The 20227-nt window shown below is 43.5% G+C and overlaps 1 protein-coding gene across 1 annotated transcript; it reads right to left on the minus strand.

The window, feature by feature from the left end:
* Positions 1-3787: 3787 nt before the first annotated feature.
* EIF3F (eukaryotic translation initiation factor 3 subunit F) lies at positions 3788-11429 on the minus strand. Its single transcript, XM_068399865.1, has 8 exons — positions 11121-11429; positions 10981-11051; positions 10591-10670; positions 9346-9483; positions 8158-8249; positions 7822-7958; positions 7567-7680; positions 3788-4224 (listed from the first exon to the last, which is right to left on the minus strand). The coding sequence occupies exons 1-8, from the start codon at positions 11407-11409 to the stop codon at positions 4147-4149; spliced, it is 999 nt and encodes a 332-aa protein (XP_068255966.1). The 5' UTR covers positions 11410-11429; the 3' UTR covers positions 3788-4146.
* Positions 11430-20227: the final 8798 nt, after the last annotated feature.

The following is a 20227-nucleotide window of genomic DNA, read 5'->3' on the forward strand; positions in this document are numbered from 1 at the left end:
GTGCTCAATCACAATACAGGACAGACACCAAGAGCTGAACAAGGAATTTATAAGAGGAAAGTATTAATATATTCTTATATTCATTGATCTTTATGCTGATATGGGTATGGTCTTTACCAACTCAAGTTCAAGAAAGACTGAAATTAAGTTTAAAGTGCGCAGCTAAGTGATCAAGGCATAAACAGTGCGTCATAAGAAAGGAGATTAAGCTTAATATGTTTAGTAAAATGAAAGCTACAGTATGATGGCTACCTATAACAGGTTATGTATAAATCCCAGGAAGAGTATGAAACAAGAACTTTAGTAAGGACAGAGGAGTTATATTTAGGTATATTTATAATAGAATTTAAGATATGGTTGGTCAAGACAGGAAAGAACTGAATTTGTGATTCAGGAGACCCCGTCTAGGGTAAAGTTAGTGGACCCAGGGAACCAGAGGAGCAGCACAAACTTCTTTTCCTACCTAGAGAAACACATAGTATTAACCCTTTTCTTCAGTCACATGAATTTAGAATGTCAAATTTCAATTGCTTTTTAGCTTAACCAGCAGACAGTAACACAATACAGTCTGCAAGGACTCCCTTTGGGATCTTGTTCTAATCCTAGTTACCACCAGAACTGTTCTGTGCAGCATCGATCCTAAGTACCTGATAGCAGTCATAGGAAACCTGACTGTTGCGTACTGCCTTGAAGAATCATCTAAATGTCATCTGCAAGATGTGCAGCACAACAGAGCACAGGGAAGCTAATTACCATCAGGTATCTGCAGTTTCCATTGTGTTACTCCACCTTTCTACTGCTGAGACTGTTATCAGTTAAATACTAGAGCATTACCAGCTCCCTCCTGCAATTTTAAGAAGGCATTTCTGTTAAAGATAGTTTATCGTTCAAGTATCGATTCTGAAAAGTAACACAGAGTACTTTCATGTGCTTGTGGGTTTTACATGCACTTGCTCAAAGATGGGAATAAGCACAGTCTTACTACGCTAGGAAGGTGTCAGAACAAAGCGTAACGTCTGCATGCTAACTAAACTGTGGGTTGTCAGAGGTCACCATGCTCACTGAAAAAACACAAGGTTTCATTGCCTCTGTACTGCCAAAAGAGATGCTTTGCTGCAACTCCATTCCTTTGTTAAGGCTGAGATCACATGTCTGAGAAGGGTCCAAGGCAGCAAGGTGGACTGATTTTATATATTCCTCCAACTTTTCTAAGTACACAGTATACCCAAAGGGAACAAGAGAATCAATTGTGACAGTAAACTCTGTTCTGAATATTGTGTATATTGAGGAAAAGAAGCTTTCAAGGAGCACTTCATGCTGAGGTGAAAACCCAAGATCAGCTCAACTACACCAGGATACAAAAAGAAGATCTTATCATTTGAGCAATTAAATACTTGAGTGGTAGAGCCATTTCAGCAAGGTATTTTAAAGCCTAATACTTACCAGGAAAACATGCACATTGCCAGAAATAAACATGTCATACAATAATGTCCAGTAAAGTTGTATTCATTCAGAGAAGCCATCTAAGAAAAGAAAAAGACTGAACGTGTCACAGAGGATAGAAAAGTTTTTTATATATTAGTGAGGGCACTAATATGACTAAATATAATATACAGTGTATATAGAAGCATACCCAGAGAACTATCTATCTTGACAAAGCTAGACTTTGTCAAAGTTATTTGGAGCAACACATCCTAAACAAACAAAAACAAGGGAAAAAGTCCCCTAATAAATCCAAGCAGTCTCTGATTTACAAATCAATAGCAAGTTAAAGCTTGAAATCCTTGGTGGTGTTTCTCAACTCCCAAGCTTTTCCCACCAGATGTTGAACTTCATGTTTTTAGATTTCTGTAAAGTGGAACAATTTGAATAAAATCCCTTTAGGAATTCCTGCCTAGATTTTCAGACTCCAGAGAAGGAATGCCTCAGTTTGCTAGGTAATAATACAGCCCTGGCTTTACAATTAAGCAAAATGATGCATTACGTTTGTGTTTGCAATACTGTCCGTCATAAGAGTGGCCACTGGAATTCGCAATCAGGCATTCAAAATTCCAGTTAAAGTAAGGTTCACGATGTGCTGTTCAGCCAGTAAAAAGGGACAGAATGGATGGGATCGGGTAGTTTTTAAAAAAGGGCAACTTTTTTCCTATTCCAGTTTCAAGCATTTGTCACTCTTGTCTGGCATACAACAGAACCTATGGATTGTGGGCTCTTCTGACACCTCTACTTTGCAGTGAATCTTTCTACCTAGGAAGACATAACCTTAGTCCCTTATGACACATCATTAGTCTCTAAGTACTTGTAAGGACTGGCAAATTCCACAATACCATTTCTATATTAATGATCACAAATTGATGTTTCTTTTCAGAACTTTGCATTTTGTGCATAGCAGCTTACTAAATAGCATAGCTATTCAACTTGCAGAGCATTTAAAATCTTTCTTCTTACACTTTATCAGTTTTCCTAACAGGGAATGGCAGGAGTTTACTGCAGAGGAGAGATCAGGGAAAGAATATTATGCTTTTCTCCCCTGCAATTTTTTTTGAGAGACTTAGCCAGCTTTGCTACTTGCTCTTTTCCTCCACCTATTTCAAGGCTTACTTTTTTAAACACCTTAACCTGAAAATTTGTGAAATAGTTAAATGGCTAAAGTTACAAATAGTAACTTTAAAGAAGACAAGGGAAAACAAAACCTTTTTATTCAGACTAATAAAAATCAAGAGCTGAGTTTTAACACTTATTTAATGTTCAAGAATAACATTTTCAGAGATTAGAATCTTTGCTATATTTCAGTTTTCATGTACCTTGTCCTTGCAATCAGAGCTTAGAATTCAGCATTGAGTCACTGGGGGAATTCTCCAGATTGGAACAACCAGTACAGGATCTACAGATCTGTAACCTAAGTCCCATTCTTGGATTTATCTGGAAAATTAGCACAAAAAATTATTTTGGGGAACACTGGCTTTGCAGGCTTCTTGAACATTTCAAATTCATTTACCAAAACAGATGTGAGGCATCAGAAACAGTCATTAGTAACTAGGTGGTAACAGTTACGTTGTAGAAGAGGGATACTTTCACTCTATTAGGCAAAGCCTCCTCAGTACAGCTGAACAGTCTTCTAAGGGTAATGGTATTAGCCAAGTCTGTAAAAAGTTACAGCTCAGCTTGGTATTGGCTTTCTTTCAGCTAGAACTCATTTAACATGAAATAGGTTTTGGGGAGAAAATGGAAGTTTCTGTTCACTTAATTTTAGCAGCACTACAGGGTCACAAAATAGAAAATTCTTATTTGATGACACGCAACTTTTAACTTCAAAACTTCCTGTAGTTTTTCTGTGCTTTTCTTTTGCAAAGCTGGCAACTCCATAGCCCCACTTGTTCAGCCACAAATGCTTTTCAAGCCCTTTTAACCGTGAACTCAGTTGCTAGTTTAGTTCTCTGAACCCGCACTTTATGAGGGGCTAATGCTATTGACCTTGATTTCATTTCCCAAAGGATCAGATATGCATAGAAACACCACAATGCAAACTGAATTCACTGTCTCATAGCCTGTCAGTTCCCTGCTGAAGAAGGGCATATACACAGCAGCACTAATAAGCCAGTGACCATTCTGTAGTGCTCTATGGAAAAGCATATTATGTGCAACACAAGAAGCCATGCTTTGTGTGCTTTAACACAGGTGGCAAAAAATAAACGCAAAGAAGTCTGCAGAACTGGAGTTGACTTGCATCCACTCTAGTTCTCCTTCCTGATGCAATGTTATCCCCCCTTTCTTTCAAAAGGGGATTCATTATACAATAAATGAGAACAGTTTTTTCTGGACAGAAGGCATTCTTGCCCTTGCAACGGAACTTTTATTTCAAATGTATGCTTACAATAAAGTTGCATTTTGTTATACAAGTAGGTAAACCCAGGAGACAAAAGACTCACATATTCCATTGTAAAATACTGGGTTCAACTAGACTGCAGCTTTTCCAATTCATTTCCTGAACCATGTTAGGGATTTTTCAGGGCAATGGAAATAAAGATGTAAACCAAGTCATCTAGGTAATTAAATTATCGTCCATGGCAATTTGTAACACCACCATAGAAAAGTGTATCTGCTCATTCTTCAGGCTCTTTGAAGTGTAGAGTGCCAGAAGTTCCTTTATAAACTCAGAAGTTTTTCATTGAGAGCAATCTGTGACTGTGTGAGGTTTGCCAAGTAGGTTACCATCAGCAGGTCCTGAGAGGGGAAGAAAAAAGTGATCAGAAATATTAACAAAGATGGTAGCCTATTAGGGAGTTGAATTTTTAACACCTATAAAGCAGTTTACAATCAGCTACTAGAAATATTGTTAGTCCTGAAAGTCCTATCCTGAAGAATGCTTCCCTCACAGGAAGGTTTTGATATTTCTAGAATATGAAACACTGCTTGTGAAATTTTAACTTTGAGTTCATGCATGTTAACCAGGCAAGTCAAAGGGTATAAGGAAAATTAAAAATTACTTCTGGTCTTGCAGAGTGTAGGTGAACAGCACATTCAGAAACTTAGCTTTCGCTTTCTAAAAATCTGTTACAGAAATAAGGTAGGACATGAACAAGGTTTTAGTGTGCTAAGTATTACGCAAGGTGCGAATTAAGGGGCAGGCTGGCAGGGGTGATACTGTTGTGGGTGTCTATTACAGGCCACCGGATCAGGATGAGGAGGGTGATGAGGCCTTCTACAGGCAGCTGAGAGCAGTCTCGCAATTACAGGGCCTGGTTGTTGTGGGGGATTTCAACTACCCTGATATTTGCTGGGAGGCCTACTCAGCCAGCCATCCCCAGTCCAGGAGGTTCCTCCAGTGCATTGATGATAACTTTCTGATGCAAATGGTGGATGAGCCAACTAGGAGAGGAGCGCTGCTGGATCTGATCCTCACTAACGAGGGTCTGGTTGAAGAGGTGAAGGTTGAGGGCAGCCTTGGTTGTAGTGACCATGAGATGGTAGAGTTCAGGATCTCATGTGGCAGGAACAGAATAGCTAGCAGAATCACAACCCTGAACTTCAGGAGGGCCAACTTTGGCCTTTTCAAGCAATTGCTAGGGGAAATCCCATGGGACAGGGTACTAGAAGGTAAGGGGGCCCAAGATAGTTGGTTAGCATTCAAGGACTGCTTCTTCCGAGCTCAAGATCAGAGCATCCCAACAGGTAGGAAGTCAAGGAAGGGTACCAGGAGACCTGCATGGTTGAACAGGGAACTGCTGGGCAAACTCAAGTGGAAGAAGAAGGTGTACAGTTCGTGGAAGGAGGGGCTGGCCACTTGGGAGGAGTATAAGTCTGTTGTCAGAGGATGTAGGGAGGCAACTAGGAAAGCTAAGGCCTCCTTGGAATTAAACCTTGCAAGAGAGGTCAAGGACAACAGAAAGGGCTTCTTCAAATACATTGCAGGTAAAGCCAACACTAGAGGCAATGTAGGCCCACTGATGAATGAGGTGGGGGTCCTGGAGACAGAGGATAAAAAGAAGGCGGAGTTACTGAATGCCTTCTTTGCCTCTGTCTATACTGTTGGAGGCTGTCCTGAGGAGCCCCGGACCCCTGAGGCCTCAGAAGAAGTCAGGATAGAGGAGGAATCTGTCTTGGTTGATGAGGGCTGGGTCAGGGACCAATTAAGCAACCTGGACGTCCATAAATCCATGGGCCCTGATGGGATGCATCCGCGGGTGCTGAGGGAGCTGGCGGAAGTCATTGCTAGGCCACTCTCCATCATCTTTGCTAAGTCGTGGGCAACGGGAGAGGTGCCTGAGGACTGGAGGAAAGCGAACGTCACTCCAGTCTTCAAAAAGGGCAGGAAGGAGGACCCGGGTAACTATAGACCGGTCAGCCTCACCTCCATCCCCGGAAAGGTGATGGAGCAACTTGTCCTTGGTGCTGTCTCTAGGCACATCAAGGATAGGGGGATCATTAGGGGCACTCAGCATGGCTTCACCAACGGGAAGTCTTGCTCAACCAACTTGATAGCCTTTTATGAGGACGTAACCCGGTGGATAGATGATGGTAAAGCTGTGGATGTGGTCTATCTCGATTTCAGTAAAGCGTTTGACACGGTCTCCCACAGCATCCTCGCAGCTAAACTGGGGAAGTGTGGTCTGGATGATCGGGTAGTGAGGTGGATTGTGAACTGGCTGAAGGAAAGAAGCCAGAGAGTGGTGGTCAGCGGGACAGAGTCTAGTTGGAGGCCTGTGTCTAGCGGAGTTCCGCAAGGGTCGGTTCTGGGACCAGTACTATTCAATATATTCATTAATGACTTGTATAAGGGATTAGAGTGCGCTGTCAGCAAGTTCGCTGATGACACAAAACTGGGAGGAGTGGCTGACACACCGGAAGGCTGCGCAGCCATTCAGAGAGACCTGGACAGGCTGGAGAGTTGGGCGGGGAGAAATTTAATGAAATATAACAAGGGCAAGTGTAGAGTCCTGCATCTGGGTAAGAACAACCCCATGTACCAGTACAAGTTGGGGACAGAGCTGTTGGAGACCAGCGTAGGAGAAAGGGACCTGGGGGTCCTAGGGGACAACAGGATGACCATGAGCCAGCAGTGTGCCCTTGTGGCCAAGAAGGCCAATGGCATCCTGGGGTGTATTAGAAGGGGTGTGGTCAGCAGGTCGAGAGAGGTTCTCCTCCCCCTCTACTCTGCCCTGGTGAGGCCGCATCTGGAATATTGTGTCCAGTTCTGGGCCCCTCAGTTCAAGAAGGACAGGGAACTGCTAGAGAGAGTCCAGCGCAGAGCCACGAAGATGATTAAGGGAGTGGAACATCTCCCTTATGAGGAGAGGCTGAGGGAGCTGGGTCTCTTTAGCTTGGAGAAGAGGAGACTGAGGGGTGACCTCATTAATGTTTATAAATATGTAAAGGGCAAGTGTCAAGAGGATGGAGCCAGGCTCTTCTCAGTGACATCCCTTGACAGGACAAGGGGCAATGGGTGCAAGCTGGAACACAGGAGGTTCCACTTAAATTTGAGGAAAAACTTCTTTACTGTAAGGGTGACCGAACACTGGAACAGGCTGCCCAGAGAGGTTGTGGAGTCTCCTTCTCTGGAGACATTCAAAACCCGCCTGGACGCGTTCCTGTGTGATACGGTCTAGGCAATCCTGCCCCGGCAGGGGGATTGGACTAGATGATCTTTCGAGGTCCCTTCCAATCCCTAACATTCTGTGATTCTGTGAAACAGAACTTCAGCTCAGGCAAAAGAAGCTGGCAAGTCACCAGTTGTCCTTGAAATCCATACTGCTTTAAGCTTGGTAATTCATATTGTCCAACCACTCTAAAAGAACTGGTGCTGGCTTTCCAATTACTTGCTTAATTCCTAAGTACTCTAAAAACTTATTCTCTCATTTGCAGTTGCCTGCAAGATTATTAAGGTGAGCTCCTTTAACCACCTTCAGCTCTTAAAACATCAGATTACTGTCAAGAAAGGGCTGTATTTTCTATTAACATGTTTGTATGAAAAGACAGATTATTTTGATCACAGACAAATTTGTGACTGTATGACAAATTTTCAAAATTGCTGGCAAAAGACTGAAAAAAATCAGATGATGAACTTACATTGATATTGCTGTTCAACATTGTCTCAAAGTCCTCTGGTGAAATCTTTGGCACCTGGTTAATAAGATCCATCAGGAATCGCCCGACAGTGTTGTCAGCAGCCACTTTGCCAGACTAAGCATAAAAAACATACACTCAGTATGTAAAGTAAAACTCAGTAAGTTTATGGCCCAGAAAGAGAATATATAAAAAGAAAAACAAGATGCACAACCTTACATCAAACTTATCAGCTGACTCATAAAAAGCTGGCCTTACCAATACATCCTCTGCATACTGGAGCACCATGGTCAGGGTATCCTGAATCCTGGCTGATGCTGACCCCACCTGCTGTAAGTCACTGGACAAGCCAATCACTCTATTAGGGCTAAAACAAGTCTTCATGATAAGATCCACTGAAAGCAAAAGGAGGATCAGTGAAAAAAACCTGACTGCCACAGAAAACAGCTTAGATCCTTAATTTCTTGAAGACTTTTACGACAGCTCAGCGAGACAGTCTAATTCCCAGTAGGATGGCAATTTTACCAGGGTAAAAAAAGCATTTAAATGGTGTCACAACAGTGGTTATAACCAAAATAGGAAGAAAACATTCACCTCCTATCCGCTCTGTATCATAATAAACATATTTCACTGTTAGAGGTGTGAACATCACGCCCATAGTTTTACCAGGGACTCCCATTGGGGCACTAGAAAAAAAAAAAAGAACAACAAAAAATCATTTCGGCATGGACATATCTAAGGGAGGAAGTAATAGATTTCCATCTCAATGATCTCTGTTAGCACTGAAGTGTGAACTTCAGTAGGTTACTCATTCTCACCAAAATCAGCAATATTAAGACCATGAGGAAATCTGACAGGATGAGGACAGGAAATCAGACCTGACATTCTATTAATTGCTCATTTTCATCCACGAATATTTGTAGTTGGTCTGACGTTTGTCAGAATGAATGCCTGAAGAGCTAAGTACTATCTTCTTAGCCACAGTTCTTTCTTGCTTAGAGAGCAGATATTCTTCCATCCTGAAATACTCCATGCTCTTTGAGAAATTACTTAAGGAACAAACATAAGTATGACAAAAATTAAAGTACAAAGCACTTTCAGCACCTTTATTATTCCTATTATTCAAAGTATTTGAAGTTCATTTATGCTTTAAGTAAGATGTCATGGAACAGCTTCCTTTTTGAAGATGCACAGTCAAGAAGCAGTAGGCATCCACTACAAAGAAAGGCTAGGGTTGTATCCTTTAAGAGAGCTCTTCAGACAGTGCTGGGAAGAACAGGGAGGTGGAATAGTTTCATTTCTCAATATTTAACCTCCATCATTAACTGATAAAAATGGAAGGGGTTGAGGGGAAGAAAGACTGATCAAGAAGATGCTGTTTCAATTATGTTTTAACTGCACTAAACCTCAAGCTTGTAGAAATAAACTGCCAAGCAATAAAGCCCAGTGACTACAGGCTAGCATTCAGACAGTGTAATGGAAGTTTAATGTCAGTGAAATGTCACAAAGATGTTCAGAACACTGTTAATTAAGTCACAATTCCCCACCCCAAAGACGTACCTAACCTTATGAAAGATTAGGTCTTTCAACTTTTACATACAATGGTCAAGACATTCCAATGGGAAGTAAGCTATGATCCCTAGCTCCCTGCTGTGTTTTAGCTACTGCACATTATCATCCAAAATGGGACACTGCAGCCCACTACATTTCTCATTACCCTGGCGTGGTCTCTCTCAGTAATTCAGACAGCTCCCCTCCCAGAAACGCAGCCTCCCTGAGTACCTGACATAGGCTTTAATGCTCATGCGTGAGTTCTGGAGACTCGTGTCCACAGTGAGGTGGATTGGATTGTGCGCTTCTCGGCTGTAGTACTCATGGATCAGGACAGAGTGTTCCGTGATGTCATGACCTGTTGCATACCTTCAAAAGAGTACAGGTTGAGGAGCCATTCTTCCAGCATTCAAGTGGCCAGTGTTCGGTATTGTTGGTATTTTAACAGGTTTGTATCCTAAAACACTGGTTTCCAAACACTGAGCTGCAGAAGCATGCTAAATACAAGTGTTTTAAGTAGGGAGTTTGTGGCTTTATGGCCAGCTGTCCTAGAATTGTAGGAATCACAGGCTGAGCACAGCCATGACCAAAATATACACAGGGCCAGTGTTGTAGTACTAGGCATAAAGCGTCGGTACAGTTGACATCAGACACCCAAGATTCAGTTATCTGTCACTATGCTCTGGACCAACTCTTTATTTCTGTGTAAGTCAAAGCATGCCAAACAAATCTGGACCAACCAAGTGATCTTCCACAAATCAAACATCTCTTGGCAGGAGGTATAACTTGTTAATCTAGCTCCTTTAACTGCTCTGCAATTAGCTGCTCACATACAAAGAAAAACTCCTGACATTAGAACTGCACTTTGCTGTGCAATTAGGTTGTTGAGGAAGTTTGCTCCACAGGTACACAACTTATCTATTTTGTAGGATCAGAGAAGCATGAAAAGACTAATAAAGCTATCTATCCACACACTCAGAGACAGACTGTTCCCTTAACACCCTACTGATCTTGCTTCGCATCCCCCACACAAGTACTTCCACCTCTTTTCTCAGCAGAGAACTTCTGCATGCTCAAGCTGGTATCAGTGATTCCTCCTGAGGCCTTCAGTACCTAGAACTACTCTTTTTGTGTTCTCCCTTCTTTCTAACCAGTTACCTGCTATGGTGCAGGCTGTATGATAGGTGGCTAAGTTCTTCTAACAAATCCGTGCAAGCATTCTCTAACTCATCGCTCCTCTGTGATACCTTTGCTAGATATAAAAAAAAACAAACCCCGTAAGTCTCCAATACCATCTGTTCCCATTATGAATTGCAGGACCTTTACAATTGTTACAAGAATTGCAAGATCTTACTGTCACAAGCATTAAGTGCTTCTGCTTCTCAACCTGTGACAAGGCAAATTTCAAGTATGTATTTCAAGTAGTTTAAGGGACTGACACAACTGCTTGCATGTTCTTGCAGAAGGAAAACTTACCAGCCCAAGATGATCTCGCTAGGAGACACCTTCTTGTGCAACTCATACATGTTTTTGGCAAATTCCATATCGACTGCCACCTGAGAAACGGGAGAGGGCCAAGTCAGCTGGTGACAGGGATGCTTAACCCTTAGCGGAGGACAACAGGGGCACAAGCCCCAACGCCGCCATCAGAGGGAGTGCAGGCAAGCACCGGGGCCGCACCCCTCGGCAGCCGCCGCTCCGCCGAGAGACCCGCCGCCAGTTCTGCGGCACACCCCAGGCGGGCTCGGCCGGAGCGGGCGCGGAGCCCCCCGCGAGGGGCTCGGCACGCCCGCCCCGCTCCGCCCGGCCGCCCACCGCCGGGGCCGCCTCCGCGGTGGGGCGGGCGGGCGGTCCCGCTCCCCGTACCTCATCCTCGGACTCGTTGTGAGGGACGGAGAAGCAGTTGGTGACCTCCACCGAGTGCTTGTCCACGATCCCTGCGGGAGGGCAGTGCGGTTAGGTGGGCGCCCTGGGGGCGGAGGGCGGGACGGGGCGGCGGCTCTTACCCAGCAGCGTCCCGATGACCCGCGCTGCGCCCTCGTTGCGCCGCTCGAAGCTGTCCACGATGGAGGCGAGCACCACCGGGTGCAGTCGCACCACGCGGCCGCCAGGGAAGGGGCCCGAGAGCGCGGCCGACAGCGGCGCGGCCGGCGGCGGCGGTGCTTGGGCGGCGGGCGGGGGCGGCGCGGCGGCGGGGACAGCGTTTCCCGCCGGTGTGGCGGGAGCCGCCATCAGGCTTTGCGCCGGGGCGGCCGCGGGAGGAGCCAGAGCCGGAGCAGGAGCTGTCGCCGCCATTTTGCAAGAGAGAGGGGTGGGGGGAGTCTGCGCCGGCAGTAATTGGCTGATCTGAACGCCTGTCACGCAGTGTTACCTTGCTATTGGGGAAAGCGGTGTGCTAAGGCCCTCCTGCCATCTGCTAACCAATCTGGGGAGAGCGATGAAGGAAGACGCTCTGGTTGGAGGAAGAGCACACCGTAGGTGACTGAAGCTTACTCTTGTTCCCACCCTCTCGGGGGCGGAAAGGTTTTTGATTGAGTTCTCGCGTCCCCCGCCTCCGTGCCTATCTGCTCTCGCATTGGCTGGCACCGCTCTACGTTCTGTCTGTCAGGGCTGGGAGGCTTATTTATTGGCTGTGGCATGGCAGGTGGAGGCAGGGTTTGTGCTTGTCTGTGGAGCGCCGCGTAGTCGCCCGGCCGGTCCGGCAGCGGGGAGGCGTGACGGTGCCTGGGGCTGAGCAGGGCCGGGTGTCCCGGAGCTCACCGTGACCTTCCAGGCTCCGCCACCTCAGTAGCCTGGGGGTGTTGCCGTACGCGGGGCCGCCTCAGCTGGCTGCGTTTCTCTGGCGCGTTCCCGGTCATGCTTCAGGCCTGCGTTGCCATCAGCTGTGGGCCACTGCTGAGGCGTTTGGGTGGTGGCAGGGCCGCTGCTGCCCACCTCGGCCCGCCTAAGGTGAGGGTAGAGGCAGCAGCTCTTCTCCTGCTGCCCAGGCATGGCACCAAGCTGCCCCCACAGTGAAGAAGGTTACCCAGTAGTGCTGTATGTGAGGGCTATGCAGCCCGTACAGTATTGGCCAAGTGAGGCAGGGAGGTGGTGGTAGCTGTGTTCTTCAGGTCTTTGTTGCCAATGAGGTACAGAAGAGTAAGGAGTTGCTAAGTATCATGTAGAGAGCAAATGCTGGTTGCCTCTATCCGAGGCTTAATGGTTACCCAACAAATTGACTTCTTGGATTTAATTTGCCTATTAATTGTAGTGCCCTGTGTGACTCAGGCAACAAACCTGTGTGGGTGGAGCAGGTATGGTTGTAAAATAAAGTGTGTATGCTTTTGATAACTGGTAAGGAGACTGGATTCTTTTGGAGCTTCTTTTCCCTTTCTTGGCTGCATGCTTGCAGCTGTTACCTTAACAGTTGTGTAGCAACATAGTGACAGACTTGCCTCTTAAGTCTGTTAGTTCAAAACCTTTTACCACAGTTTTTAATATTAGTTTGACAAACTTTAAGGGAGAACTTCAGGTATCTTTAAAATGTTTGGGATGTTTTTTGGCCTCAAGCTGTTCTTTTCCTACAAGTAAACTGTTTGTATGTGTGTGTATGTGCATATATAAACACTGGAAGATCTAGAAGTCTTACCTCTGGATAAAATGCTTACTCCAGTGAAACTATGTCAGTCAAAAACTGAATCAGTTTTGTGACACCACTTTGTCAATCAGGTGGCTGTTTGAATAATTGAGAACATTTCCAGGTAGTTGTTTCCCAGGTGTAGCAAAGAGAAAAGTGCAGTGGTGGTTACTTCCTCAGGTGCAATGATCTTTACTCTTTTATAGATCCAGTTTGGGCTCCTGACACACTAGTTACCAGTTAAAGTAATTTTAACATAAAAGCCCCCAATTTTATCATGACTGGTGACTTTTGGAGTTTTTTCAGCTTCGTTAGCTGAGGGGTGAACATCATCAGTTGATGAGCAGTTTCACCTCAGTCATTGAAGACAGGCTCCTGAGTACAAAAGAAGCAGCTCAATAAAAAGATAATACATTCTGCCCATGTACTAGCAATTTGCTTCTTTTACATAAGTGGGGAACACCTGTCAAAGCCACAAAGCAGAGCTAATGCATGGGAACACAAACGGATCTTGTCTCTTCATAGAAGCACTGCCTAGTCTGTATACCAGTAAAAACTGGATCTCCTGTTCTTAGGCTTTCACCTTGCAGCCTTCATTTCTTGTGGGTGTGTCTGGGTCAAATTGCATAAAGCTTTAAAATGTTTCTGTTCCTGGAGCTTTGATGTGTCATTGAGAAGTCTAATGTGTGAGGCATTCTTGTTAGAGAGCAGCTGTTTCATCTCATTTTTCCTTGCATCAAACTGCCCTTGGTGCTTAATTTAACATAGTCAGCTGCAGATTGAGGTGAAGCAAGCGAGGCTCTTTAAGACCTGCCCATTATACCTTTACATTGTCTCCTTTAAAACTGGGCAGTTTAATACGGAGCCGCAGTTGTGCTTCAAAACTGGCAACTGTGATAACCTTTTAATACGTTCACATCAAGCTGCTGGATGGCATGCCGGAAAGTGTATGTAGTGAGTAGAGACGGATAACCTGTATCTCAAAAGTTGAAAGATCAGTTTGAGCCAGTGGTTGGCTCATGCAAAGCCCACTTAATACAAAGATTGTATAAATCTTTTTGTCTAATTATAAGAAAATCAATCATGTGATAGTGCTTGGAGCAGATGTGTTCAAGCTACAAAACTTTTTCCTTGCTGAATGACTAGTGAAAAATAGAGACCTTCATAATTATTATTGTTGCACATATTATCAGTTTACTTTTAGAGGACAATAGTTACCAGTGACACATACTAATGTTGCCTGTTGTTGAAAACTTAGCATCCATCTAGTGAGATGATTAAGATGTTTAGATACTTCCCCATTAGAGCAAAATCTATCTGCCTGGAGGAGAAACAGAAGACACATTTGCACATGAACATGGATCAGCAGGGTAGCTCAGGGCCTTCTGATTTTACATTTTTCCTTGCTTGGTTTCCCTGCATGGTTAATATAATTAACTTTTGGGGTGAATATAATTAACCTCCTAACTCTGCTCTTGTATGGTTTCTCTTTATAATCCTTACATGTGACTCTGTCATTATTATTGCATTTGCTATCATGTCAGCTGCATTTTCACAGATGATATATAATTTCTTTCTCAGTAGCTATCCTCTCATCTTGCTTGTATTACTGGAAGCAAAATCATCTCTTGCTCTAAGGAAAAATATTTCTTACATTCCAGGTAAAATAAAATGTAGTTTTATCTGGTTAGTTTCATGGGATTGAATCTGACATTTTTATTCCTTTATTATAAAAATAATTTTCTGTTGTGCATTCTGTCTAAGAAGTTGTTAGAGTCTTTTAGTTATTTCTGCCAAGAGAAAAATCTGTCACTGAACTTAATGTTTATTTTATAATCATGCTTATTTAGGAAAAAATTAATATCAGGTCTCATTTTCCAAATAATTTTGAGATCAAAGGACAGAAGTCTGTTTCCCTGCCTGGAATTTCAGGTCTCTGTCTCCAGCCTTCATTGTGCTCACAGAGCTCCCGCTTCACCTTCTCTCCGTCATGTTACCAGCACTTTAGTTGTCTACTGGTTATCTGTGTTTTTCAGGATCCATATCTTCTGCCTTCTATCCAGGATTTTATATGGTGTGGTCATGTGCATGCTTTCAGGTTGTTTTTTTTTTTTTTCCCTATTAAAAAAAAGTAATAGTTCCCTTGTTTAGTCTTAATGGAATGTCTTAGATACTCATCCGCTTCTTGTGCATTTGGGATTGCCAGTAGATGAAAGACAGTTGTTGGCAGCAGCCAATTCCCAGCGTAATGTGTCAGTTGATTCAGCTTCATATTAGCAAGAGGGATTCAAGCCCTTCCCTGCTTTTGTGTAATGTTTTGTGGGGCTACTGTAATTATCAGAGAAATAACACTGATACATGGGACTACTGAGGTAACGCTTAGAGTGAAAATCCGAATACTACATAAAAATAATGAGGCATAGTGTTAATTGCATACCACACTGATAGAAGAGTGTACCTTCTGTAAAGTGAGAGTGGCAATAGAGGTTATCATCAGATGTTCAAAAATAGCACATTGGGGACTGCCATATGCTTTTCAGTTGCTATATGGAAATACAGAAGTCCAATCTAAAGTACAAGTAACTTCACAGAATAACTTGCAGTGAAAAGTAACAGACAGAAATGTCCACAGGCTGGCATGTATAGGCAAAAGATACTTTCATGGTCAGAATTTTACTCATTGATGAAGGGAAGAGAGACGTGTACTGAACAAAGGATGGCTGTGGAAATAAAAAAATACCCCCAAACATTAGCAACCCTCAAATGATAGAAACTAATTGGCTCAGACAAGTGTTGAAAATTTTAAATTGTCAAAATATGTCCCAAAACAATTTATTTAGCTGCTCATGGTTCTTGTATGTATCAGTTCCTTTGCTTCTGGTGACCAGTGAGAGATCTGTCAAAAAAGAGAGGTGAACTACAAGTAAAAGCCATTTTGATCTAAAAGGCAGATTTCTGTTGTTGCAGTACCGTAACCCCTCAGACTTCAGTGAGAATGTATCATAATAACTTGGAACAGGCTTTTCCTGAAGAGAGGATGGTTTTTGGTGTGCTTTTTTTTTTTTTTTTAATTCAGTGCACACTGTTGGGATCAATGGCTAACTGCTTTTATTCCAAATGTTTATAGAATATTCCAAAAGTCTCCTGTTGTCTCATACGGTGCCTCTCCCTGAGTATGTACAATCGTGTGTTCACCCTATTTTCCCAGATGAGTTTGACTGACAATGCTAGCCCTAATATTCTATATAAAAGCAAGCATGTGTTTTATCATGAAGATCCGCATCACATTTGTGTATAGAAAACGGTGACTAAACTCATAAAAGCCCTTATGAAATTTATATTTATACTGTTGAGGCTACACCCTTGGCTAGATTATTTTTGGAGAAGTTTGTTTCAGCTGTTTTCAGGGCCGCGTCAAGATCATATAATTCTTTGATTTTAAATCGAGGAGCATAGAAAGGTAGTCCTGCATCCACTGTCACCCCGTTCTCTCTACTGGCTGCAGGATATTTGAACACCCATGGCAAGATGAAAGCTGTTCAGACAATAATGGAAGAGCTTACAAGGCATAATGCCTGTGCAGGCATTGCCGCTTAATGCAACTGCCATACCACGATTTGTTGAGGAAAATCAGAAATATTTAATAGCGATGCCCCAGCTTACGTGTGCATATTGCAGAGATTTGCATAAAGAGAGCTATTGCCAGATGTTCCTAGAGCAGACTCCTGCTTTTTGGACCAATTGTGTATGAGGCATTTTTGTCATTTTAGACATTTAATGAGAAATCACACTGTGCAGATCATCACGAGTGCCACACGTACGTGGATAGAAAGACATCAGAAACAGAATCTTACCTGAGGTGTGCTATTGTCTAGGGTTTGGGTTTGAAAATGTAAGAAAAATGCAAGAAAGGAAATGAAAGGATGAAATAAGAATAATATATGTGGGACACGGAAAAAAAAGAAACTGGATAACCAGAAATAGGAATGTTTGGGAAATGTGAAGCTCCTTGAGATGTGAGATTTATGACCCAAGAAATGACAGATCTTGTGGCGGCTCCCATAAGACAGACCTAGAATAAGTGTTTACGTGCTGGAAAGGCAGCCTGCTTTTCTTTCCAGCAAGATATTGATGTAATAAGAGGTACTGCCTCTCCCACCGGCCAGAGGAAAGGTAACTCATCCCGGTGCTCTCGGACAGGTCTGGTTGTGCGGGCCCTCCAGGGACGGACGCGGGAGCCGCTTCCTGCTCCGTGTTTCCACTGACGTTTGCAGACCGAGAGCCTGCTGTGCCGCGCTTCCCAGCACCGCCGAAGGCCTCTTTGACACAAGGCCACGGCCTTAGGGCTGCCAGGGCCTGGGCTGCCGGCGCGCAGCCGAGCGGGCCCGGCTCGGTAGCGGGGCGGCGGCCGGGGCCGGTCGCGGCGGGGCTGCAGCGGGCGGCTCCCCGCCAGGGGGCGGCAGGCACGCGCGGGCGCGCAGGCGCTGCCGGGCCCGGGTGGCTCGCGGCAGCCCTGCCGCCCGCGGCCTGCACGCGAGTTTCACGCTTAATTGGAGTTACTGATTATTGCTGAGAGATGCAATTTTATTTTCCTCTGATACTAAAGCAATTAGATAGTCATGTCTACAAACCACATCCTTCGTAATCACGTAATGCTGATTAAGCAGTGACTTAACTCTGCCTGGTTTGAAGTAAGTAGTGTAAGTGGGAGTTTGTGCGTAGTACTTTTCCCATCGATATTTATTATATGTATTTGACGTGCCAGTTTCTCTCTTCACTTAATAAGATTAAGGTAGAGTAAATGAGGTGGAATTCATTAATTTTGCCTCAATTCTACCTTAATTCTTTTGTGCCATTTCACATAAGAACGTCACAGAGGGCTTCACTTATGCATGTTACGGCAGTGCAATCCTAAGATGTCCTGTACAACCCCAAATTTTACTGAAATATGTGGTAATGAAAGGTATTTTGGGTCTTTGATGAAAGCACAAACTTTCCAACCTCTCAGGACATTCCTGCTTGATGATCTATGATCGTGAGTATTTTCTGCTTTTGACTCAAATCATGTTCAGAGTCAGCTTTCAAGTGAGAGGCATTTTATATACTACTTGTACTTAAAACTAAGAAAGAATGTCCTTGCAATGACCTAGCAAAACAGTTAGGTACACTGCCTTGCGAGATTGAACCTTGTGTCATTATATTATATTACGTTCTTCCTGCCTACCCCATGCAATGAGAACTGAACAAAACCTACCTATGACTCCTGGCTTTTCTTTTTTTTTTTTTCCCAGGATGTATGGGGCAGAAGTGTGGCAGCACTACTGTCCTTTCCGTGTAATCAACTTGAATAAGTAATCTCTGGCAAGCAGCCTTTAACACAGTATCCCTTTGTCTGGTAACTTGCTGCTACTGTGCTTGACTTAAAGCCATTTGTAACAGAGCAGTGCTGTGTCCTTGAATATCTACTGACATCCAAATAAAATGAAGTGTAATGTCACTGATAGCAGATAAGTATGAAAGTTCTTGTGCAGGCAGATTTCAAATATGAAAATTTACTAACACTTGTAACAGCTAATGTATCAGTGTGCTATTTGTTGGGAAAATAATCTCTTCTCCCAGTCACTTGTTCTTATAAAATCACTTTAAACCTTTACTTCTCTTATCAATAAGGTTGTCTTTTCCTTGGTGTCCTTTACAGCATGGGTCAAATCACCACTTTCCATACATTTCAGCCCAGACCAAAATTGCATGTGTTCCAAGAAGCATTGAGCTAGACCTTTGGGACTGGTGCTGTTAGCTGTCACTCAGCAAACATTTGCTTTGGTGTCTTGAGATGGAATCTGCATGCAGAGGTGAAGTAACTAGACTGGAAAATACATATTTCATTTGATGATGTAGGGAAGCCTGCCAAGAGATAGAATGGCAAAAATGTTATTTTGTGAACTCCAAGGATTATATGATTTTACATCACCAGAGTCTGACCGTGTTGTCTGTCTCTTCACAGTTCTGTGCTTTTTTTCCGGTACGAGGCAGCTGCATCATGATGTGTTGGATGAATAAGCGGGCAGTGAGGGAGAAGGTAAGAAGATAATAATTTACATATAGAAATGCAAGCTAGAAAGGAACAGTAGTAATAAAATCGAGGGGACACTTTCTGTGTAGGAGCCTGGGAGACCTGAGGGCCCATTGCATTTCTGTTACTGGCATCTTGGGTGATGTTAAAGCAAGTCATCCATACAACTCAAGTAATGACAGAGACATGCTTTGGGTAGTGTTGTAGCTCTTCCAATGTGAAGTGTTTGATAACAACTAGATAGTATTATTCTCTTCCTATCTGTGCCACTGACTTCGGGGAAAACATTTAACATTGAGATCTCAGTTTTCCACTTCTGCAAAACATGACTAATGATATTGTAGTGGCTGGGGTTGTATATAGGATGTGCACAGACAGTCTGATGAGGAAAGGCAGGAAAGACCTTACCCTTTGAGGAATCATCTTTGAGAGGAAGCTGAAGAGTGCATTTCCTGACCCAGAGACTGTGCTCTTTGGAGAGGGAGGAAGTGTTCAACTAGCCTAAGCAGAAGGAGAACAGTAACTGTCTCTGTACCATTTTCCAATAATAAATAGAAATAATTCTTTAGCTGAGGGGAGTTCATGCTGCTGAGATGACAGGTGTAGCAGCAAAATTTGATTGCATTTTGTAGCAAACCTGTTCATCGTGAAAGCTTGGACTATACTATAGTATTTGCAAGGGCTGCTTTTGCTAATGTTGTCCTAACCAATCTGTCTGTAGATTTGAAATACCTCAAGTGCTGATACATAAATTCGCCTTCTATATTCTGTTTGCAAATTTGTCTTTCTGCATCAGAAAGCTTGATACAGCATTGACTGAGTGAACAGCATAGTTGGACTGGTCTGCACAGAGAATTGATTCCAAGCTGCCCAGTACTCCAGCTGAATCACAAGCCTTTACAGCTCTGTTCAACTTGAGTTATTGTGGCAGATAGGGGAGTACATAAACACAACTAATTAGGCTGCTCAGGTGAGATTTCCAGCCTCCTTCTGAAAAGTCAAATTTCTGTTTGCAACTACAACTTCACAGCTGATTTCTTTCACCCAGTGTAATTTGACCTGAAAAGTTCAGAATTTCCAGAGTTGTTTTTAGATGTTCTGAGGTTTTTCTGTTCTAATTCTGTCAAACATTTGGGATTTGCCACTTACTATTCTGAATTACAACCCCTTGCATCTCTTTTTTTTTGCACGGGAATAAATAACAAGAGCTGATCCATCACTGAAATATCATCTCAGTCATTTGTTTCCATAACTGCCAGCAAGGCTGCCTTCTGCTATTGGCAGAATTTATGGAAGATATCCTTCACCATGCTCAGTCATCTTCCCTTAGCTAGCTCTGTCTAGAAATCTTTCTTTTTCATTCTCTGCCCTCTGAAGTCTACAGCGGATCCTGTCTCTCTCTGAAAATACTGTAAAACTTCACT

The sequence above is a fragment of the Nyctibius grandis genome, chromosome 4 (assembly GCF_013368605.1).
Source record: "Nyctibius grandis isolate bNycGra1 chromosome 4, bNycGra1.pri, whole genome shotgun sequence".
NCBI lineage: Eukaryota > Metazoa > Chordata > Aves > Nyctibiiformes > Nyctibiidae > Nyctibius > Nyctibius grandis.

Coding starts and splice junctions, on each gene's coding strand:
- EIF3F (XM_068399865.1), bottom strand. CDS start 11,409: ATGGCGGCGACAGCTCCTGCTCCGGCTCTGGCTCCTCCCGCGGCCGCC. Junction 9,484..10,590: donor AGCGAGATCATCTTGGGCTG/GTAAGTTTTCCT, acceptor ACTCTTTTGAAG/GTATGCAACAGGTCATGACA. Junction 4,225..7,566: donor TGTTGAACAGCAATATCAAT/GTAAGTTCATCA, acceptor TTCCCCTCTCAG/GACCTGCTGATGGTAACCTA.